A 25120-nucleotide genomic window follows, 5' to 3' on the forward strand; every position below is an offset into this window, starting at 1 on the left:
TACAAATACTATATGACAGTGTACCTCGTGGGTGCAAGGGACACCATCTCAAGGAAGGAGGCTTGTGACTGACGACCTCTTGCCTCCCTTGGTGCTGAGGACTATAATTAAGGGCTATTAGGTGGAATGGTTAATATGGGGCCACCTTGTCTCCAAAGGTGCTTGAAAAAACAGAACCACTGACTACAACTGCCAATAAGCACTCTCACAGAAAACTGTCATAATACAAGTTTGGTTTAGAGAGAACTGGACCTACTGCCACAAGGTGACACCAGATTTTGGAAGATAAAAGCCTGCAGCTCATAAAAAACACCACACTCTTAATGTAAAAAAATTTAAAAAAAAGGTTACATGTTTGATAAGATCTCACAAGTTACCTTGCAGTAAGATGTTTTTCACTCTTAACATATCAATTTTGATTAATTTGCTTCTTAAAAACAAGGTGTACATTAAGCATGGCAGCAAACAGAAATAGAACAAAGACTTGCAAATACAAAGGAATTTAAACATGTGGTAAGACATTTGTCCTTCCTCAGACTTAAGTAACAAAAACATGAAAGACTCTAAGGAAACATTATGAAGTCTCCCTCTTAGGAAGAAGCACCTCCTGTGTCAAGAGATTGACTGCAGAGTGGCTGGGATCTGGCTGTACCCAAACTATATCACAAAAAGGATGCAAAACAGCGAAAACAAACTCATAACAAGTGAAAACATAAACTAATCCCATCAGCTGGGAAATTAACTATGTTCAACCAGAACTGAAAACAACAAAGACAAATCAGACCAATTCAACTTGGCAATATAGGCAACCTTTATTAATGGGTCTTGCTAATTTCTTTCTGCACTACACTAACCAGAGATGACTCCAGCTAGAAAACTACAGCTAAAAAACTAAACCTCGACCACAAAACTAATGTAAAGTATTCTTGATCAGGTAGGTTGTTATGGGGAAAAAGGTTTTCATATCCACTTATCCTGATGTGTTGTGTCTCTTTGCAATGTCACTGTGGAAATATCAAGTGACAGCAATCGTGACACCTGAAGAAGGCTCCACGGGCAAAACGTTGTGATCTCTTTCTTCCTTTTTTTCAGCATGGAATAAACCTATTACTTGTTCCTTTGCAGCCTACGCATGCTGACGCAGCTACCCACCTGAGCAATTGTGTTTGCTGCTAATGGGTTTCTTTTTACTTTTATGTGGGAAAAATGTCTTCCTTCTTAATTTTTTTTTGTAGACAGCTCCTTATTTGGTTGAGGGCAGAGCTGTGCTGGTGAAGAAGTACTAATGAAGAGGAGCATTCATAAAATGCCACTTCCATATGTGATCTGATATAAGATTGCCAACACTGAAATCTCCAAAATTTTATCAAGAACAGAAGCTGTCTTTTTGGAATGTCTGTCCACTATGTCATTTACATAGATACGATCTTGCAAGATAAGATCTGCCCATGTCTAAGATCAAAATGTTCCCATAACAGGATTGTTGGACTGTAGATGCTTGATAGTTATGAATGGAAAACTCTTTGGAACTCCTTCAAAAGTTACACAAGAATGTATTTGACCTGGACATAATCCATGTCTTTGACAAAATGTACAGTAACTGGGACTGTGTTTTCTGTAATGAGTAAAACGCTGGAGTGCTACTTTTCTGCAGTCACCAAAAACTGTCCACAGAGCAGTTTCTTCTCTTAGCCAGCATTAGTCCGCTGCTATTTCAAGCTATTTTCGGACAGCATCAGAAAAATTCAAAGCCTTTAAATAACTCTCAATTGCTGTGGATTGACCCTCATCACATATGAAAAAATAATGGCCCAACATTCATCTTCCACAGTGACCTGGCAGCATTTTTCTAAACTACCTTGACAGGCATAGTGCTTAACTATGACATGGACTTCAGGTTTTGTATTAAAACGTCTACCACATTTCTGGCATATGCATTTGTAAGCTATTGTTCAGTTGTTATAAGGAATGCCATGTTGTGGAGTTTTTACTTTACATCAGAGTTTCCTCTAAGCAATACAAAGTTTAAGTGCTGAGAAGAGTTAGTATGCATTAGATTAAACCTTTTTGAGCTGAGGGTGTATTAAAGACCTGGTACTCCCAGCTTCCTACAATGCACAGACTGTCTCTCAGAAGAGTGTTAAGGGAAGAAAGGAGCAATAGCTTTATTCTGGATTTATATTTATCCCTCAAGCAGACCGGCTCTGTTCTGCTTTGCGTTTTAAGGATTTATTCCAAATACCTAGATTCTCATTCTCCCTGTAGGCAAACTCTGGGCAAATTGCCCACTCCATAGTAAATTATATTGAAGGGACTTTTTTGCTCACAGATAGCACACATGGGAAAGCACGTCCATTGTCTTCTGACAATCTGGATTAGATAATTTCTCCATTGCTTTCATGTGGAATTCTTCACTGCTAAATCTCAAATTTACTATGCATCATTTGACAGTTCAGAAAAGGGTGACATGGAGGCACAGGTCACAAAATGGAGTATTATTTAATCTTTAGTAGGGTACAGTAAATGCACAGCTTAAGCTATCCAATGCTACAAAGTAAGAAAAAAATCTCCAATCCTGTCACTGAAAATACAGAGGACATATTCCTGTTCACTGGTACTAAAAAACACACAGAAAAACAAAGAAAAAGAAAGGGAATCCCATTCTGAAATGAGCAATTCCATTTTTTTTAACAAGCTTCTTTCTGTTTTATTAATACGTGCATCTTTAAAACACAATGGAGAAAAATGGATTTTATAATGTGACACAATGCCTTAAGGATTCTACTTCTTGCCCCGCAGAGAGAGAAATAAAACAAAAAAGTAAAACAAACCCAATTTAAATGACAATAACCTGGAATAGAGAATTCCTCTCTTGAGCACAGTGGTTCTTTTCTCATCATTAATTTGAAACACCTCTGATACAGAGTACTTGAGGTGTGTTACCCTAGGTTCAAGTGTATATAGTTACTCACTGTGAGTGGTAGTGTTTTAACAAGGTGCCCAGGCTCTGTGTATGTTGCCCTGAGGGGCGCAGCTTTGCAATACAACATTTTGACTCTCTCTCACAGCACTTTGATCATCACGTGCATGCAATGGGGGAAACGGAGTCCCAAAGTGTGGTTGCTGTCAGTCTGGCGTGTGTAGGCTTGCAGCCACTGAATCTCCTTCGCTTGATTACAGCAGTGGCCGCACGCTCGTTCGTTTATTTCCCAGCTGTGTTTAAGCGCACAAACCAGCAATTTTAATATATTTATAGAACAAGCCCTTGTCTTCATTGACATGAAAGACAATCATTTTTTTTTTCACACCGCAGGCCATAAATGCCACGGAATGCTCCACGTCGCTGCAGATGGTATTCGATTTGGCAGCGGATGAGGGCAACTTCTGTGGCCCACTTTCTCAGTCTCCTCTGTGCACGTGAGAGAAGGACGCGGTAAGCTTGGAATTTAGGTCCTAGTTCCTCAAAACACAATGCTCTTTTCCAAACTGTAAAAGGCATATTTCCCCACCACCAACAACTCCATACACTGAAATTACAGATACTTTGTTGTATCAATTATGAGGAAAATATGGGATGCATGATAACACTGGGTTACTTTATTGATACAGAACGACTAAAGAAGTCTTGGGCACTAAATGCTAGTGTTCAATTAACATGATATAATTACTATATATATATATTGATCAATAGTAGATATTTATTACAGTTAATCATGTGTAGTTAATAACACCAGTAGAATACAGGGAAGATACCAATAATGTAGCAACTAACAATATCTGTGACAGTATATTTATTGCATTTCTTGAATCTGTAATAGATGCCAAAAATTACTTTGCATATGACAGGTAGTGATTTATAACCCTTTTATGATGCCCTTTTTATGTGCAGACACAAACAGACAGAGTGTTTTCTCTTCAATGTGAGGCTGTATCAGTGCTCTAGCTGAACCAACAATTCAAGAAAGCATAGTGCTTTTCCCTCTACACAGTTGAACTCTTTACTCTCTCAACTTCCTTAATCGTCTTCCCTTGTGAAATATGAAGCCAGAGGGGTCAATTACCCATTAGAAACCATTAGCATATAAGCTTTGTAAAGGAAATTCAGCTATCATAAATGATTTGTAAGTTTTGCCCTTATGAAGGCAACTTCAGTCATTGATGCATAAAAGCAGGAGAAATATTCTGATATAAAGAGATTCAGAGCAGCAATATTGCTTTATAAACAAAAGTGCGACTCTGTGATGACTCAGCCTAAGGCTGCATTCTTTTATTCCCAGCTACAGACCGGCCTACTGTACCACTGCGACTTCACTTTGTCCTCCAAAAACAAAGCCGTCTGTTGCAAATGCAGCCTCAAGGATCTAAACCCTTTAAAAATTACAACAGAACTATCTACTACTGAGTCACTACACTGCCTTTAACCGTTTCTGATATGTTAAGATGCTGGAAACACCTAGGCTACTTTGTTGCTGTCACCAAACACAGTCCACAAAGCAGTTACTTCTTGCAGCAAACAGCAGCAGACAAAATACAGATAATGTATATGAGCAAGGGAATCAATATGTCCCTGCCTGTCTCTAGATCAAAGAAACAAAGGAGTTTTCAGGTTCCTTTGAACATTGCTGAGAAAGCAAATTTAGAATGTCAATGTAAGATCTTGAACGATCTTGAACACCCTCAACTATGAAAAAGTAGTTAAACAGACACTGTATCACTAGATTTTCTCTTTACATTTGCTGCCTTATAGTAGTAAACTGATCACGTCCTGTCCCATTCTGTAAAAAAGTGTAGAGTTAAATAAGGATTCTGTGTAAAATCACCTGAAAATCCTTCCTAAAGTATATTTAGTGCTCCTATAGCACATTTTTCACTCCCACTGCACCATCCATGCCAAAGCAAGATGATGCTGTTTTTAGAGCACAAAGTGTCCTAGCCTGGCGTTAAACAAAGATATTTACTGAACTGCTTTGGCAGAGCATGTACTGGAAATCTTTCTTCACCGTTAATCGACAGCAAAGCAGCAACTGCAGGACTAGGATGTTCATAAATCAGTGGTTTTCACAGATACAGCACAAACGTGCTCTCACTGCAGTCAGGAGTCACCTGTCCCAGCCCTGGTAGGGCACCGGAGCTCAGTGGATTGGAATACAACAGAAAGATTAGAACACTGAAGCAAAAAGGAGAGGTTTTTAGATAATAAATGTAACCCTGCTAAATAACACCCAGGCTAAAACTGTTCCTATGTTTTAGGATTATCTACTGTATTATAACAGAATTTTGTAGAAAAAAAGTTAAATTCCCTGGAACCTTCAAATGATGTGTCATAAGCACTCAGATGAAAAGGAAGGATTAGACTTGTCAATTTGACATTGCTGGTAATCCTCAATTACATGTTAACGATATACCTGTCAGGCCTGTAGAAAAGGTCAAATAAAACCCTTGAAAGCCTTTTCTGAAATATGGCATTGCACAGATTTGACAAAGCTACAGTATAACCGCAACTTCCCACTAGAATATTTTGTCCTGTCCTTCTTGAATGAATTCTTTGACATTTTGGGGGAGATTTGGTCATTTAAAGTGGTAAATTCCTCTTTGCACATACCCAGACTACCCTGAAGACACTGTAACTTGTAAACTTACTAAACACGTTACTGGATTCCAAAATCCCCTTCAATGTGACACAGGTTGAGAATGTTTTTTACTGTTATTAGAATTTTTCTGCTCCACCTAACACATTCAAGAAGCTGGCCATTCTTAGAGTAGCAGAAACACTGATGAGCAATTGTTTGATTATTATTCCAATTATTATTCCAATTTAATTATGTGTACCAACCTGAAGAAAAAAGGAGCACTGGTGCAAAAATATTTGTTTCCAAAATGATAATTGTTGTTTTGCAATTTTAACCGCAAAGCAAAGCCAAATGCAAAGCTTTTCCTTCAAGCGATGCCCGTTGCTGTTATTAGAACTTATTGAATAGAAAGTTGGTCTTCGCATACATCACAAGCTCCAGGATGGCAGCCTGGTAGAAATAGTCTTTGCAGGAATCATCATTGTCTCGACATTGTGGTGTGTGATACATCCTTGAGTATCCTTGAGTAAGCTCAGCAGGTGTGAGCCTGGTCAGTACCTGGATGGGGTCCATGTGGGTCCTAATGCCCCAGTATAGTGACGGGGACACTATACTGTAAACAGGAGCCGTCCTTCGGATGAGACGTAAAACCTAGGTCCTGACTCTCTGTGGTCATTAAAAATCCCAGGCTGCTTCTCGAAAAGAGTAGGGGTGTAACCCCGGCGTCCTGGCCAAATTTCCCATTGGCCCTTACCAATCATGGCCTCCTAATAATCCCCATCCATAAATTGGCTTCATTGCTCTGCTCTCCTCCCCACTAATAGCCGATGTGTGGTGAGTGTTCTGGTGCACTATGGCTGCCGTCACATCATCCAGGTGGATGCTGCACATTGGTGGTGGTGGAGGGGAGTCCCCATTACCTGTAAAGCGCTTTGAGTGGAGTGTCCAGAAAAAGCGCTATATAAGTGTATGCAATTATTATTATTATTATTATTATTATTATTATTATTATTATTATTATTATTATTATTATTGAGTGGATGCTACTTGGTCCAGCATACACACATTTTCTTGGCCTTAACTCAGCAAAAGTGACTCTCTTTTCCTGATAAGTATCTTTAAAATTAGTGCAGACACCCTTTCAGTTGCACAGTATATAAGCCATTTTAAGGCCTGTATTCTTTCTTAAACCTTCAAAAAAGAGACAATCTTTTTTCCTGGCATCATTTTGCTAATTTCACATTTCTGTACCAGTGGTTTAGTGCTTGCTTTTGTATTAGAAGAGAATCCGTCAGACCTTGATTTTGGAACAGGCTGAATTCCCTCTTACTCAAATGCTCCAGCTTTTTGTCAAGAATGTTAATATTTGAATGATGTCCTTTATTTTGTACATGACAGGAATTTATTTTTTAAATGAGAGATAACGTCTGTACCCTGATAATGCAAATGGTGAAAGTTCAGATATTTTCTCCTTGTTTCTTCAATTTTCTTCCATTTCATTTGGCTGTATCTTAATATTATGGTCTCTTCTGTATTGGAGATTCCCAAGTGAAAGATGAGCATTCATTGAATTCTTGAAGCTCCTGAGCAGACAAATTGACATCTGGATACAACTGCATTTTCAACTTCTGACACATTTGATTAGCAGTAAGCAGAAATTGTTGAGGACGCTTTCAAATAACTCTAACAACTTTCTTGATTTATACTTTACGGTGGAAAAACCACCAATATTTCTGCTTAAACCTATATCTATTTGTGATGATGCTATTAATCTGTGATGGCCAGGAATGGACGACCAGCATGTAAACAATGATGACCCCTCTCCTCTGACTCATCTATAAGCTTATTGCTCTTGAACTACCAGACATTTTACACTCTAATCTTCTGTGCTAATAAATTAAGAGTCTGTAGAATATATCATACAATCAAACCAAAATCGCTAATAATTATAAATTATTATTAAATTATATAAATTATTTACCTCAAAGACAATTGTTCTATGACATGCAAAGATCTTTAAAATGACACTGAAATAGTATATGTAGCATGTGTAGGTTAGAAACTGAAATACCTTCAAGGAATCCTGAGTAGGATAAAAATGCTTTTTGTACAGAAAAAAAATAAATTTGCCCTGTCACACCAGAGTATCCCACAAAATCAAAAATAATTCATTTTGCATATGTATCCAAGGGGACTAAATTCAAAACAATTGTTAGATTGCAAAAACATACATAGTTTTACAGTTACATCATGAAAAACGCAGCAATACAACAAATTCAGTATAAAGATCCATCGGACAGTATATATTTTAAAAACTACAACTCAATCAATGGAAAATAAGGCTTTTATCTGGGTCCTTGTTTGAATAAGGTACAAAAGAGAAAACAAGGAAAACATATGAAAGGTTCAATTTGACAAAGGCATTTGTCAGTCCTATCACTTAACATCACAAATTAACATCACCACCTACCCAGCTACAGACACCGGTCGCCTGAAACATGTTTTAATCATGACCCTGAGGTAGTACAATAAACTACAGAGAAGGAGGAGATATTTCGAGATTTATGCCTATACGATGATTTGCTTACTGAAATGACCTTTGCAAGGTTGCAGGATTCAAGAGTGATTTGCTTGTCCCCTACGTGGCACCTGAAGGAACACAACAGCCATCAATTTCATAGCGGCTCTCTAAAAAGCCTAAAGAAAAGCAAGTCACACACTCCGTGACGTGGGTATCTCAACCCACTCCATCAGCACTACAAAGAGACTGATCGTCAGTCCTTACAGTAACACAGACATGATTAAATTATGAGATTAGACCAGTAATAAGGTTTTCCAAATTCATTTCCATTTTTATTAATATGTAGGGGTCGCTGCTGGCTGTGTCTGTTCTAAGCAAGAGATCAATGGGATAAGAAAGACAGGATATTATGCAGACTCTTATCAGAAACGCCACTTTGGTGATGGTTCCGCTTCATTAAGTGGACGATAATGCACTGACTAAAAGAAAAAGTGAGCAAGAGACAAAGGCAAAAGTGAGAAAGAGACAAAGGGATTCATAAAGATTGGACAGCTAATTTGGCCTAGTCAATCACTGAGGCAGAAGAAAAACTCTGCTTATGCCAAAGCAGTAACTTTAATCAATTTACTGAAAAAAAATCTCAGTATGGAATCCAAAGAAGAGGAGGGTCCAAAGCTGTATTCTGCACTGCTACAGAGATTGAGGTGAGTCTCCTCTTTCAGCTGCTTCCCCGAAAACACAGACAGACAGAACTCTGAAGTTAGATTATTAGATTATATTGGTATGAGCTTGTCTTATTGATGCTGTGAGACTATGGCATGATGAAGGAGGACGTAAATGTGTGAGTGTTTAGCAGAATGTCACAGACATGAGGCAGATAGTTGACCGAGGACCGGGAGGTATAATTATGTTAACTGTTTTTATGTTACCCGCTGTCCCCATACAAGAAGTGCAATTAAAGCAATCACAGCTCAGGGAAATGACATGGACCTAGCTTATGTTGCCTGGCTGGTTTTTATTTTTTCACATTTAAGCACAAAAACTGCACCATCCTCCTTTTTACTTTAGACATTGTATGGAAAAACGTAAATATTCCACATTGCATATGAAATCTGTATGGTCACGCCTATATTGCCTTTCTTGGAGATTTGAGCTAGGCCTTCTTGTACTTTTTCCACTTTCCATTTTGTAGAATTCCCCTTCGAGGCTGTGAAGTTCCCTGACGAATCATCTAAGACTCAAACAGAAAATCAGGGGGATATGAAGGTGATTCATCTTCCAGGTAAGTCTGGATTCTAACAAACCACTGGATCTTCTGGGGTTTGTTCCACTGTAGTTCAATATTACTGACCCATAACTGAGCTCATTTCTTGAAAAGATCTCTTACAAGAACCTCTAGCTTTTAAGAATGTTTCCTGGGGTTACAAATTGGAACAATAATTCTAATTTTGGGGTTTACGCTTCCTTTAAGTCCATATTAATCAATAATTGGGTGTCTGGAACTTGTGCCATTCAACCCAAAATTAACACTGCTTACACAGTAGTATTTAACACAGAATAATTTCTGCCCATTTCTACATCATTAATTCAAAGCCTATTCAGAGTTATTTAAACAAGTAGAGGACAGAAACAGTTTCTTAAATAAGCAAAGAATGGAGTCTTGTTTGCCAAGTGTTTTGACAACAATAGAGAAAATGCAGGGCAATTCTAAAACCAAGGTCTGTGTGTAAGTAATAAAAAACATGACAGAAACTAAACTGTTTAATTAATGGTTCAATGGGCATTATTAAGAAGGAATTTTCTAGTAATAAAAACTATCACAACAGCTATGACTCAAAACACCTGTTCTAGGATGGTTCTTCAACATTTATAAAGCACTTTCTAATGTGCTGTCAACTCTACACTAACCTTCACATACACCTTGCAAGGGAATATAAGAGTGATGCAGTATTTGACAGGGCCCAATTCTGTATACATAGACAGAATGCCACTGTCTATTCATCAGCACTTGCATTAGTATGGGAATTGCACTGACATGATGTGTTGACTGGAAAGTTCTCAATTAAACTAAGTTCCGGGACCTTTACTGCCGAGTGAGAAACCAATATAATTAAGCAAGGCTGTCTATAATATTTATCAGCAAAGAGTAAAAGTAAAGCAACCACAGACTGCAAAAATCAATTTTTACAAAAATGAGCATTTTGAGCATAAGCACTTATTAAATAATAGATTTAAGGAATTTTAAACTCAAAAGTAGTATGATGAAAGCTATATAAAAAATTGCCTGTCGCCATAAACACCCATTATACATTCTTCTGACTCATTAAAAATGAATCCTTGCAGATTTAAAAGAAAGAGAATGGAGAGGCAGACTTCGCCAGAAGAGCAGAGCACAAGAAAGAAAAGGAAAGACATTGAATGGAAGGTCATAGTCAACCATAAGTAAAACAACTGGCCTGTCTCTGTGTAACATGGCTTTTGGACACAACTCTATAAGACTCTATAGGGCTTCAAGATGGAACTCAGATGAGATGATTTCTGGTTCCACAATGGACACTGAATCCACACCCCATTCACACCTTCTTCTGTCTACCCCATAATGGAACCTCCACCTTCATCCTCACTGACCGATAGGCCACTACACTGATAAAGTCCCTTTATTTGCAAAAAGGCAGTTGTAACAGACTTGCAGGTGGCACCAGACTTGTCTTTATAAGCCCTGACTTCATGTATTTGGGGGGGGGGGGGGGGGCGATCATGATGTTAATCAGAGTGAAAGGTAGTATGGTAATAATGCACAGTAAATTCAGAAGACTTTAAGGTGGTAAAAGTAGATCAAGAAATAGTAAAGTATTAACATAGTATTAACATACGATAAATGTTTATTGAACATACAGATAATCTTTGGTAAGTGTTCATCATTGCCATACACATATCCCTGCCTTGAGGTACTGTTGGAAGAGTTGAGTCTCTGAATAACATTTGGTGTCTGCAGTACCATTCCTTAGATACCACCAACCTGTAGGGTTTTATTCATCTTAAAGCTTCTAGAACACAAAAGACTCCTGCCTTTTCTATGCTAATATTTGAAATATAACTTTGACCTTGCACTGCCTGGTACATGGGGCAGACTGAAATACTTATTTAGCACATGAGCCATTTCCCATTTCCCTTTCGTTGTCTAGAAAATGCTATTTCAAACAACCACCCATAGCACCTGTACAACAGTGAAAGGAATGCTAAATTAAACAACAATGAAGTCACTTCATGCAGCATCAACTAGTTTTGTTGTGGATTTTATGCACATCCACTTTCAGATCCAACTTTAAGCTTCCGTTAATGATTGAATAAAATGAAAAGAGAACGTACAATAGACAGACAGAGCCGAGTTATGTGCACAAAGGCTGTCATCGTTGCTGGTAATACTTCCTGTGCAACAATACAAGGGCTTTTCTTTGGTTTGTGTTTTTATGACAGAAGCTTTCAGTGCACCAGTCCTTACATGCACGAAAACTACCGTGTGTTTGAAGACAAACAATTCAGCCAAACCATGGGGCACAGTGCATTTGTTTTTGTACTCCAATTTCTCAACATTCCTTGTTACTTTTTCCAGTGTGTAAACACTGAAGGATGGTGACTGAGCACCTGTGCAAGCAAAGGGAGAAAAGCCTGTCAGCCTGTTCTTCCCTTTGTTCAACACGAGGACACCTGCACAGCTCTCTGTTGCGAGTAACACTGCATACTACACAGCAGAGGTCTTCACAAAGTCTACCTCAATATGGCACCTCATGACAACCACATTATCCCATTATTTGAGTTCTAACTTCCAGCTAACTTGCTCGGGTAAACGTTTTTTCCTATAAAGTGAACTCTTTCACCCTGAACTCATAGACCTCTTCGACCAACTGTACAGAGGAAGCAAATAAGTCACTCTCTGCCATTGTGTCCCATGGGAGCACAGAATTAAGATGATATCTATCCACTTTTTTCTAACAACTACATCCAAATCAGGGTTGGGTGGAGCCACAGCCCATCCCAGGAAGCAATGGGTATAAGCCAGGATACACCTTCGAAAGGACGTCAGATAAGAACCTATGAATACATGAAGAGTTATAAAACAGGAAAAGATAAAAAGGCCCATCTAGCTTATGTTGTTGATTGATTTGATTTCTCCTAGCCATGTCAGTAAAGAAATTGCCAACTCACATAACCCCTTGTGTACAGAAATGGCTACTGATCTCAGTCTCAAAGGTACTTTCCTTCCATTAGCACTGTGGTTTTTATCCCAAAGGACCCTAAACCAACTGTGCACATGGGAGAGTACAGTTAAAATGCAGTATACACCTGGGTGAAATGTGGCAGTCTTACAAAGTAAACTTAGGGGAGGGACATTTAGGTAGAACAGATAATACAGGCCCAAAGCAGATTTCAGCCAGAAGACTGGGCTTAAAATCCTTGCTATGATTAACAGTGCCATGAGATCTTTAATGACTGAGTAGTCAGGTCACTGTGATGAAGTTAATGAGAGATGCACCTCTCCTTCAATCTGTGCAAAACCTTCTGTACAAGACTGCAGAGCTTGCAAAGTGTCAACAGATGAATGTCTTGATGGGTGGGCAGGATCAGTGTAGCTACAATGGTTTTTGTTGTGATCTTAGAGATAAAGACACAAATGGAGATTTTCAAAATGGGTTTACAAGAAAAGCTAGCTGGGCACTGTACATTTATAAAATAAAAAGGAATAAACGTACCATTAGAAAGGAGGAGATGTTTTCTTTTCTGAGGAAAAAAGGCCACTGCAGACTACTGCTGTTAAATCTCTCCAGACTCCCACATGAGGTACTAACCATATGCAACTTAGTGGCACGTTCACCACTCTATTAATTCACCATTGGCACGGAAAGCCTGTGCAACCCAGCAGTGCTTGCGCTACATCTCTCTCTCCTTGTCATCTTATCATTGGAAAGGCCGTGCAGTGCCAATGGAGCATGGAATTACCAACTGTACATCACAGCTGTCAAAATTCATTTGCCAGCATTTGCCTGTTCCAAAAGACCCAGCTCAAGGTCAAACAGCCACAGATTCGTGATTCTCGAAAAGCAAGTACTACTCTGTCAACTACGCCATCACAAATTACAACCCTTTTTGTCACATCATGACCTTTCCCAATGACATACAGCAGTACGGACACAAAAAAGCATAATGTAAAATTGCAGCAATTCATTTATCCCTCCTCCCCGGTTCTATGGTTTAAAAGCTTCAGATGCGTGATGAAAAATGTGCACCTCAGATGCTATGGCATTTAACGAGTAGTGTCAGAATCACCCTGAGCTGAGAAATGACTGTGCCACTTGATTACTTAATTACAGCTATTAAATACAGTAATTGTTTGGAGAAGTTAACCGAAGCATAGCATATACAGTATTTAAAAAAGTAATGCTATGCTCTTTTGGGATTTTGTGACATTGCAGGTTTCAAAAGATGTCCTTTATTTTTCTGCTTCAAAAAACACACCCTGTCAGCAATTTACAGGTGTTTAATAGCCTAAAAGCGAGTATCCATTTGCCCATTTGGGGGCGTAGACTCAACTAGGTGACGAAAGTGCACAGTCACTGGGGGGCTGGCCCATGGAGACTGTCATGTGTCCCATAGCCACTGCACATTAGCCGGTGGTGGATCTCTACTCCAATTAGCTCATTTCATCTCATCCACAGATGCTCGACTGGATTGAGATCTGGTGACTGGAGAGGCCACCACATTAAGCTGAATTCACTTTATGTTACTGGAGCCATTCCAGGACCTTCCTAGCCTTGTGGCATGGAGCAGATGTGTACACTGATGCCATGCACCCAATCGGCAACATTGTTCAGATATCCTGTGGCATTCAAACATTGCTCTACTCATATCAAGGGACCCAATGTGTGCCACAAGAACACACCCCAGACTATTACACTCCCACCATCAGCACGCATTATAGACAGACGGTTGGGTGGATCCATGCAATGGTGCGATTTTCACCACATCCTGGTCCTCCCATTAACGTGAAACCACAGGAACTATGATTCATCAGACCAGGCGAAGTTTTTCCAATCCTCTAGTGTCCAGTGTTCCTTAGCCCCCTGCAACTGCATCTTCTTGTTTCTTTGCTGACAGGAGTAGAACTCGGTTCGGTCATCAACTGCCGTACCCCATCCATAACAAGGCATGAGGAGTTCTGTGTTCTGATTTGCCTCTTTCGGGACCAATGTTGTACTTCGCTGTTAGTTGACTGACTGTATCCTGTCTGTTACTCTGTATAAGTTGCGTCAGCCTCCACTGGCCACCTTCATCAACGGTCTTTTATTTACGATGACAGGACCGCCGTTGGCCGGATGTTATTTGGGTGGTGGCCCGTCCTTGATGCACCCATAACAATGTCGTGCTTGAAAACCCCAGCAGGGTTGCTGTTCCTAAACACACTCACGTTGGCACATATGGCGCCAACTACCATACCGTGTTCAAAATCACTTAAATATATTGTCTTGGACATTCTCCCTCTAATTGCACACTCTATCCATAGGTACGCTGATCTGATTTAAATAGCATTGTCTGCATTTAGGATGCTGACACTGATTAAACACTCAATTACATGGGAAGAGTTGTTGTACCTAATAAACTGGCCATTCAATGTAAGTCTGTAACAACCCTGCCTAAGTAGGTAATAGTAATGAAACAAACAGCACATGTTGTTAATTTGTATACTCTATATGCTTGTCCCTCTGTGATATTTAGATTTCAAACAAGCAGAAAGTACTGTAATTAAACCGTGGTTTTTCAATCTAGTAATTCTCTGAGGTTGGGCGTTCAAACTGGCTAGTAGTTAGGCACCTCAAAATGCATAACAATTTAAGATCTGTTTTATGCCTTTTGAAACCTTATAAAAACATTTTAATCTAAGCATTATATATATATATTTATCATCTCACTTTTGTTCAAACCTAATACAACAGAATATCAGAAAGGCTGCAAAGACATTTTTTTCCTTCAATTTCTGTAATGAGACAGTAGTAGTTCTAGGTTTAAAAACGTTTTCAAAACCAAAATAAAGAAGCACAATTAAGAGTTATCAAGTGTCAGTTTAAAGCAACGATGAATTTTAAAATATTTTGCGACGACGCTTCTAAAAAATAAAGATCAAAAAGGAGCAAAGCACATGAGAGCCTGCAGTTGCTTCACCTGAAGAGGCTCAGATTATAAAGCAATGAGAATCTAAATCAGATCCCCGTCTGCTTATTTTCAATTTCAATTACACTGTTAATAACAAAGAACCGGAAATGAAAATCTGATATAATGGTTGAAATTTGAAAATAAATCAAGCGTGTAACAAAAGCTCAGAAAGGCTAATGGCAACCAAATTCTGCTTCATCCATGGTGCTCTTACTTCCTTTATGACATCACGTAATCCTTTATGACATCACAAACTCAAATCTTCTTCTTCTTCTTCTTTTTCACAGCCTTAGTCCCAGACTGTCCTGGGGTCAGCTGCTTTGGTTGCTCTTCTCCATTTGTCTCTGTCGAGCACATCTTCCTCACTCACTTCACATACCTCCATATCTTTTCTCACACAATCTATCCATCTCTTTCTAGGCCTGCCTCTTCCTCTGTTACCTTCCACCTCAAATTCCATTACCCTCTTTGTTACTTCCTCAACGTCCCTCCTCATGATATGTCCATACCACCGTAACCTCGCTTCTCGCATCTTCTCAACCACATCCACCACCCTACATCGTCTACGGATTTCTTCATTTCTGATCTTATCCTTCATTGAAATCTGCAGAATCCATCTCAACATCCTCATTTCAGTTCTTCTCATCAAGTTCTCTTCCCTCTTTCCAACTGCCAAGCATTCAGCTCCATATAGTAATACAGGTCTAATCACAGTCTTGTACATTTTGCACTTTAACTTTCTGGGAATTTTCCTGTCACAGATTATTCCAGTTATTTCTCTCCACTTGTTCCATCCAGCTTTCACTCTTTGTTTTACTGCCTCCAGTGTTTCTCCTCCCTTTACCAGTTTTGATCCAAGGTATTTAAAGTCATCAACTTGTTTCAGTTTTCCTCCATTTGTCTCCTCAACATTGGTCATAGTATCTCCTCTTCTCTCCATTACCATTATTTCAGATTTTTCTGCATTCATTTTCAGTCCACCCTTTTCCAGACTCCTCTGCCATTTGAACACTTTCTCCTGTAGTTCTACTTCTGAGTCTGCCATCAGTGCCACATCATCAGCAAAGATGAGTTCCCAAGGCACTTCTGTTCTTACCTCCTCTGTCAGTGTGTCAATAATGTTTATGAAAAGGAAAGGACTTAGTGCTGATCCTTGGTGTACTCCAACTGTGATTTCAAACTCTTTTGTCTCTCCCTGTTGTGTTATCATCTTTGTAGTTGTATCTCTATAGGTTGCTTGAACTAACTTCACCATGCTTTCTGGTACTCCTTTCTTCCTCAAGCACCAATACACCACCTCTCTGGGCACACGGTCATATGCCTTCTCCAAGTCCAGAAAGGCCACATACAGCTTTTTCCCTTTCTCTAGTGTCTTCTCCTGTAACTGTCTCATCACAAAAATGGCATCTGTTGTGCTTTTCCCCGCTGAGAATCCAAATTGTGAGTTGTGGATCCTGATTATCTTCCTGAGTCTCTTGTCCAGAATTTTTTCCAGGATTTTCAATCCATGTTCCAGAAGTTTTATTCCTCTATAGTTTTTACACTCCATTGGGTCTCCTTTCTCCTTGTAGATGGTAACCATACTGCTTTTTGTCCATTCTTCTGGAATTCTCTCTTCCTTTGCAATATTGTTTAGCAATCTCGTCAGCCACTGAATCCCCTCTTCATCGAGGTTCTTAAAGTGTTCTGCTGCTATTCCTGATGGTCCAGTTGCTTTGCCCACTTTCATCTCTTTGATAGCTTCTGTCACTTCCTTTACTGAAATTTCTTGGATTGGTCCACACACTACGTCTGCCTCCACTAGGTTCTCCCTCTCATTTTCTACATTTAACAGATTTTTGAAGTACTCCAGCCATCTTTGCTTGATCTGTTCTTGTTTAATCAAGACTCTGCCTTCTCCATCCTTGAGTACCGCCACCCGGATAATATCTTTTTTCTGTCTCGCTCTATGTTTAGCAATCTTGTAGATTTGGTCCTCTCCTTCCTTTGTTTCAAGTTTCTCATACCATTCTTTCCAGGCTCTTTCCTTTGCTCTTGCTACACTTCTTTTTGCTACCTTCTTTAGTCTCTTATATTCTTGTAATTCTCCAGTGCCATCTTTCAGTGCCTTGTATGCTTTTTTCTTTTCCTTCAGTGTTTCCTGAACTTCCATATCCCACCACCACTCTTCATTTTCCCTCGGTCTGCCTCCTCTTGTCTTTCCACAAACCCTGGTAGCAGCCTCTTCTAGGATGTGGCTCATCTCAGTCCACTCTTCTTCAACTGAAGGCTCCTCTGTTTCCTCTGTGTTGTTTTTCATTTCTTTCACCAGCCTGTTGAAATCTACTTTGTTTTCTCTCAGTTTCCACACTTTTGTTCGTGCTGGGTGTTTCCTCTGCCTTATTCTTCGCTCCTTCAATATTGTGATGTCCATCACCAGTAGCCTGTGTTGTCTGGTAACAGCCTCATAGGGCAGGACTTTAGCATCTTGGACTTTCGCTCTATCAATTCTTCTCACTAATATGTAATCTATTTGGGTATCATGGCCTCCACTCCTGTATGTCACCTTTTGCTCATAATTCTTCGTGAACCCTGTGTTCACTGCAAACAATTCAAGAGCTTGGAGTGTTTCTAGTAGCCTTCCTCCTTCTTCATTTCTCTCTCCTAGCCCTCTCTGACCATGTTCATCTGGATAATCTGGGCATTTCTCTCCTAAATGTGCATTGAAGTCTCCTCCAATTACCACCATTTCATTTCCTGGGATTCTGCTAACCACTTCTTCGAGATCTTCCAAAAAGCTATCCTTTTCCTCCTGTGGTCTTCCTACCTGTGGTGCATATACAGAGATGATATTCCATAACCCACTCTCAAAAGCCACCTGTACATTGATAATCCTGTCTGAGTGTCTAACCACCCTCACTATCTTGTCTGCTAGGTCTTTGCACACTATCACACCCACTCCATTCATTTTGGTACTCTTTCCAGCATATAGAATCTTGTATCCCTCTCCTAGGTGTCTTGAGCTGTTTCCTTTCCACTTGGTTTCTTGCACACACAAGATCTCCACTTTTCTCCTTGCCATAGTTTCAACCAATTCTCTCCCTCTCCCTGTCATGGTGCCAACATTCCAACTCCCCACTCTCATTGACTTAACATTCCTTCCAGGCCCCTTCACCTTGTTTCTTTTCTGTAGCCCCCACTCTACAGTTTTCCCCACAGTAGCATAATTTCCATTAGTACCCTGTTGGGACACAGCACTAATGGCGGACGTTGTTAACCCGGGCCCCGGCCGATCCGGTATGTGCTTTGTGTTTTTTGCAACCATGGTTTTGGCAAGATGGTTTTACGTCGGATGCCCTTCCTGACACAACCCTTTTAGTCGCCTCTTACGACAGGCAGGGATACCCAGGAGGTATTCTGATCCCCCTCCCGAGGGAATCCATCACAAACTCAAATACTATAAAAAAATCACACCTCTCTTTCTCACATTAATTTTCATTTTTATCCTTCCTTCACCCCATCTCCACCTTTGCATCAGCCCTTTTGGATCACTTTCTTAATTCTTCATCAATTGGTTAAGTATGGGGGCCCTAAATTCATCGTTCTATGGCCAGGTGGTTAGCTCTCAGCCAAGCGAGTTAAACCAAAACTCCTTATGTCTAAGCTTTCAACATGAGGATTTTTCTAATTGGCTAGTGATGTTTAATTTAAATATGCAAAACCTAACAACAATATAAATTAATAAAAGAAAAGGTACAGAGGGTAAAATCCAGGAGCCTTTTTAGAAGCTTGGTTCTGGTCACCATAACTAAAAATATGGCCATGGAGCAGCACTAGACACTACAGTATTTTGGTTCCACGCTAAGTCTTTTGGGAATAAGCTCATTAGAATTAGAGGATAAAGACCCAAAATCCTTCTTAGAAATAGCGTCAAGTAAGATGAGGTTGAAAAAAAAACATACTGTAGCTTTATGATCGCACATTTGGATCTATAGGTAATATATGGAAGACTGCTTCACTGTGAAACAAATTGAATGGAATAATTGGTATTCCTCAATCACTGGGGTGATGTTACAACAATTCCATCCAGACTAAAAACACCACCACACCACCTTCTTACAAGAAGGTTTTCAGTAACTTCCCTGCTGAGTATTATTATTATTAAAACAGTCTGGTGCCAGCAATGTGCACTGTCAGATATATGTGTTATTAACATTTCGGTAGGAGAGCTTTCCAACCCCAACTATAGGTCTTTGATTTTCTCTCTCCTGGAAAGCATCCACGCAGTGATGATAGGTTTTGTTTCTCACAGAGATGGCTACCCTGCCCAGCAGAACACTATGAATAATATAGTTTAAAACCAAAGGTCCTTAAAATCAAATACTCCATGCAACTTCACTTAAGATGTCTTTTGGCAAAGAATCAATACACGCAATGTGCAATTCAATAAGCTGCACCACACCAAAGTTTAAATAAACATATTTACACGCCAATATTCATATACAACAGTCAAGCATCTGTCACTTGTTTTGGGAAAAAGCAATACCTGTTATTACAGTACATACAAACCGGAGTAAGCAATGTTGAGCCAATGCATTCTAAATTACAAAGCTAATGTCCTCACAAAGCAGAGAGAAAGACCAAGGGGATTCAGAAAGACAACAAGGATGCTTTCTGCTTTTTTCCTCCCTCAGTCTTCCCCCTCAGACCCCCCAGAAAACATGCAGTAAAGAGACATGAAAACTGTCTAAATGAGACATGGATCCATTCAGTGTATGGAAGATGAAGAGGTTAAAAGATGTACAAACATTATTAATGATGCTCCACATTCCTGAAGATTAGGTACAGCAGTAAGTGAAGTAGCTACTGAACATGTTTATTGTTGTTACATTCATATGAATTAGAGTTAGGGACAAACTAGAATACAAGAAAGCTTTATTTCTGTATGTGGGAGCTTTGAATGATAAACAGTCTGAAAAGCTTCAGAACATAAGAAAGATTACTAAGGAGAGGAGGTCTTTCACCCTATCTAGCACAGTAGTAAATAGCTTTGATCCAAACTTCAATAGATGATAAATATTTCCCTCATATTTTACAACTGAATATTTCCGAAAAAAAATAAATAAAATACGAGCATTTTGTATGTAGTTGGAACATTCCTTGGCATGTTAATGTTATTCTGACAATTTCCTTGAGTTCTATTAAAACTCACCTTTTCACATTTCATTCAATGCAATTTTAATACAACTATACTTAAGATGCCAAATTACAAAACTGAGGACATGTTTGGTAAAATTAAAATCCAAAGTATTCTATTATATCAAACAGGACAGCATATTTAAGGGAAAGTCATCATTTTGTCATCCAGCCATGGTCCTTCAAGAAACAGGTGGATAATATCCTTGAACCAATAAGCTTCTAGACAGCAAATGATTTAAGAAGACCAAATGATACCCTGAGTTCTAAACCATGTTCAGAATACATGTACCTGGATCTTTGTCTTAAAGGGTTAATTTTTGTATCTCTATTGTTCACGTTTTAACAAACAGTATTAAAAATTTGATTGATTGATAGTCCTAAAATGAAACATCCAAGTCAGAATGGACACAAAACATTTTCAATATCGCTAAGAACTTTAAACAATTTAACTTCCAACATGAAATAATTTTTATGTCCTCTTGTAACTCGCTTCAAACTGTCAGATCTATTCTTGCATTTCATAACCTCACATGGTGTTACTAAAAAAAAAATTAGTAGTTTAGTCCAATGTGAACAGCTTGTGGAAGGATTGTGGATATTGAATTGAATGACATTCTTCTCCTTCAAGTGTGTAAAAAATAACCCTATATTTGGAAATGAACAAAACACTTGATATATCTTTGATGTCTTCATCATTCTGGGCTTGCCTTTGAAGTTTCCCTTTGAAAGCATCTTAATTGCTCCTTTGAAGCAATTTATTTTCTATTTCACAATGTATTTCAAATAAGAGCAGTTCTGTGAAGGGACTTTCTTCAAGCTCAAACATGTTGGCTCCTGTCTGGTTCTATTTAAAAATGGATAAAGTGCTGCATAGTCCAATGAAAAAAATTGATGAGTTTTGCTTTTTTCATCTTAACTAAAACTGATGAGAATAAAAACAAGAGTTCAAACCTTTAATAATGCATAAAAGGAAAGAGCAAATGAGAAAAAAGTAAATTACATGGCAACTGTCCCAACTGTGTTCTTTTTACTACACAGAGAAACACCTAACTTACCTAACTCTTGTGTATATTTAAAAGAGAAAACCGTCACATACTTAAATTCTTTCTAGCCAAAAGATAGATAAGTACTATCATGTTAAATAAGATACTTGCAACAGACAACAATCAGACAACAGAAATAAACTTCAAAGCTTTCTCACTTAACAACTTTTCTTACTATGGATTTGCTTTTGAAAGGATCCACAAAATGTTTTAACCACTGAAACTAAGATGGAACAGGTAAACTTGCAAACCCTGTTTCCCTACTTCTTTGCTATAAACCTGTAAGCGTTTTTTGCTTTCACAAAAAAAAGACAGGGATCTTGCTGCTAGCAACCACATAGCCACCGATTAACAGCACTGAAACTACCACAATGACCATAATGAAATTATTGCAAGAACCCGTCATTGTCACGCAAGCCTGGGGAAGCACGGCAAACATCTAAACACCATGCAACCCTAAATTCAAAGACATCCATCCATCTTCCAACCACTTCAGCCAATACAGGGTTATCGGGGGAAAGCCAGAGCCTATTCTGGTAAACAACAGGCGCAAGGTGGGGGACACTTTGGGCAGGACGCCAGTCCAGACACAGACACAATCACACACACTCACATCAGTTTTTCCAGCTGCCATTTAATCTTTCAGTATGTCTTTGGACTGTGGGAGGAAATCCACATGAACATGGTGAGGACATATAAAGTCCTTGCAGAAAGAACACCAGGAATTGAATCCAGGGCCCAGTACTGCGAGACAGAGAGTCATTCAATATATATATCTAAATATATATAAGTATAAAATGAAAGCAAACAGAAAAGCAAAAAAAAACCTTGGCAAATTTAGCTCTCCTTCAAAATGAATGTTTGAGGTAAACACAACACACAAAACATCTTCACACTTCCGACTCTAAAAAGATCACACCGACTTGAAAAGGAATCAGGTTGGCTGACATCACTGCATTTTCTCCTTGTCCTTCAGTCATTACTGGCATCCACAGCAGGCTGCAGCATGGCAGAGCTAGCATTAATGCAGCAGACTTTGGAATGTCCCAATTAATAAACAGAGTTACAGTAATACACATTACCTGGTGACTAGATTTGGATGCAAGTGAAGAACAAGTCATAGGGGATTGTGGTAAAAAAACAGAGAACATCTTTCAATAAACACTTAATGTATTTTATATTTGCCTCTCCTAAAATCTTCTTAGCACAAAGGTTAATTTGTTTCCACACATGACTGAGTTTATTATTTCACACATTCACCTACGCCAAATGTTGCTGCATACAAAATGTTAGTGATGTTTCTGCGGTGCAGTATGCTTTAATTTCTGATGCTGCATCCCATTGCAGACAACATCTGTACTCTTAAAAGCATGCAGAGGGAAGTGATTATCTCAAAACCAACACATTTACTCTAATTTAGAGTCTCCCGACTTGCATAAACAAATGCTACTGAAAACATATGTAGTCTCATTTTGAAAACTGAAATGAAGGAACTCCCTTTGCAATTGTTTTATTTGTATAGCCCATAATGTGCTTTTGTATAACCACAAGTAGGTTTCTTAGCATGCGTTGGGATTGCAATCTGTTAGACGTGTTTGGCGTCAATTTACAATATAAATTGTTTCTTTTTTAATCTTACAAAACATCTTAACAATAAGGAGGTTCAATGTGTTCTGTGATGTTTTCATGTTTAAAATCCACTTTGTCATTGCAGCAGGCAGGGGAAAAGAAGGCAAGTTTTCTCCCCGCAACATAACAGAGTAGACTGTGGGGATGGCCTACTGTCACCTGAGGAGTATGAAAACAGTGATTGGTTGGGTGATCGTATATAACCAGGAAGCACAAGTCTTTTGAATGTCTGATGTATGCTATCTACAGAAGAGAACAGATTATGCTGTGGCAGATGCGTACTGGTAAATTCCCTACCTGCCCAATTTCTAGGCAGGGACTTGAAGCAGCTAGTTAGAGATGATACAGAAGCTATGCTGTTGTGGTTTGTGTTCTGGAATGTATCATAAAAGCACTGCATTGTACCTCATTATTACCTGCATGTATCTGCTTCCTGATAACCCAAAATTCAAGATCATAACAACACACCACCCCTCTAGGTGCTACAATATGAACAAGGTTTCATTCCTGTTTGGAGTTTCAGATTTGTAACTGAAGGACAGCACTGCAACATTTGTGTCTATACTTATCTTAGAATAAAAACTTCACTTAAAGAGTCAGATACTGATCAGACAACCCTGCCTACATTTCCGAAACGCATATAACCATTTTCAAGAAATTTCATTAAGGGAGCTTCTACCTGAACAGTTAACGTACTGTATAAGTTACACATTCCGATGACTCATCTCCCTCAGGGTACACAGTAGGCGATAAGCCAAAAGCAGAGGGGAGTTACCTTGCATCAGCATGCAGTGACATTACAGCAACCCTATAATATCTTTACTATTGAGTCAATGAATTACATTGAGGTGTACAAGGCACACCTCAAATCAAATGTAAACCCCAGTTCATTTTTGTACACTACAAAATAAAGACACGGTTAGCTACAACATTGATCTACAACAGCAATGTTTAAATGGGAAATTGAAGTTTTGGAAAAACAATTGTAGAAGTCTGAATTGCAGTCCCTGGTCTTAAAATCAGAGAAACAAAAAATATTCTAATAGGTAAAGATGTTATTGTACTACAGAACACTCAACACAGAGAATTTGAGTTGTGTAATAATTGGTTGCCTAACTTAGCAACAGAAAATGGATCTGTTCTCATGTGCTACATATGTTAAAAAAAATAACGCTGAACACGGTTAACAAAGCAAAATGTGCGTGTGGTATACATGTACAGGCATGTGTCAGGTGCCATTTGTCACCATAAATGCAGCATCACTTACTTCTCTCCTTGCAGTTTAGTTGTTTTCACAATCAGATCCTGTGTCTGTTCCTTGGCTGCCTGGGAAACACAAAATAGATTACCATCAGTAAACAGAGACAGCCACTGCAGAGAAAGTCACCTTGGTGTTACGGTTCCGCTGTGCTCCAATCCTTACAGCAAACGTTTGGGGCTTAAGATAAGCCGATGTGGGTGAATAAGTTTAAAACCACCGAGTTGTTACAGCTGGTCAATATTACAGAAACAGTTGTTACCTACATTTACTATAGTTCAGCAAATTTAAAGCAACAATGGTTAGATATCAAAGCACTGACACGTGAGGCATATGGGTTAATTTGTCAATGTGTTTCCATGAACAGTGAAGGTGCTTAAGTATTTCATCATCTGTATCAAAGAAAAGGGCTACGGGATACTTTATTCTCGGCATCTACTGTAACTCAATATGTTCCAAATCTATATTGAAGCCCCCTCCAGCATTGAAACATCTTTCATTTTAAACCAATTAGGATTAGCCGATATCTTACCCATAACATAAAACAATACAGGGATATAAATGCATGATCACTTGCTAGCTGGATCTATAACCTTATTTGGAAAATAAGATGCAAGGATGGGTGATGGGCTATATTTAGGAAACACTGTGTAGCTTTCTGTGATTTCTGTGCGCTGCACATACAGACAATCTGTGTAGATTAATAATAATTAAT

At 38.9% G+C, this 25120-nt stretch overlaps 1 protein-coding gene across 1 annotated transcript in view; it reads right to left on the reverse strand.

The window, feature by feature from the left end:
- Positions 1-25120, reverse strand: part of cog6 (component of oligomeric golgi complex 6) — a 73733-nt gene that overhangs the window by 44874 nt on the left and 3739 nt on the right. Inside the window, exon 4 of the mRNA XM_088639543.1 lies at positions 24415-24473. Coding sequence (XP_088495669.1) covers positions 24415-24473 — 59 coding nt within the window. The remainder of the gene's footprint in view (positions 1-24414; positions 24474-25120) is intronic.

Source organism: Lepisosteus platostomus, chromosome 7, assembly GCF_059453375.1.
Source record: "Lepisosteus platostomus isolate fLepPlt1 chromosome 7, fLepPlt1.hap1, whole genome shotgun sequence".
In the NCBI taxonomy this organism is placed as follows: domain Eukaryota; kingdom Metazoa; phylum Chordata; class Actinopteri; order Semionotiformes; family Lepisosteidae; genus Lepisosteus; species Lepisosteus platostomus.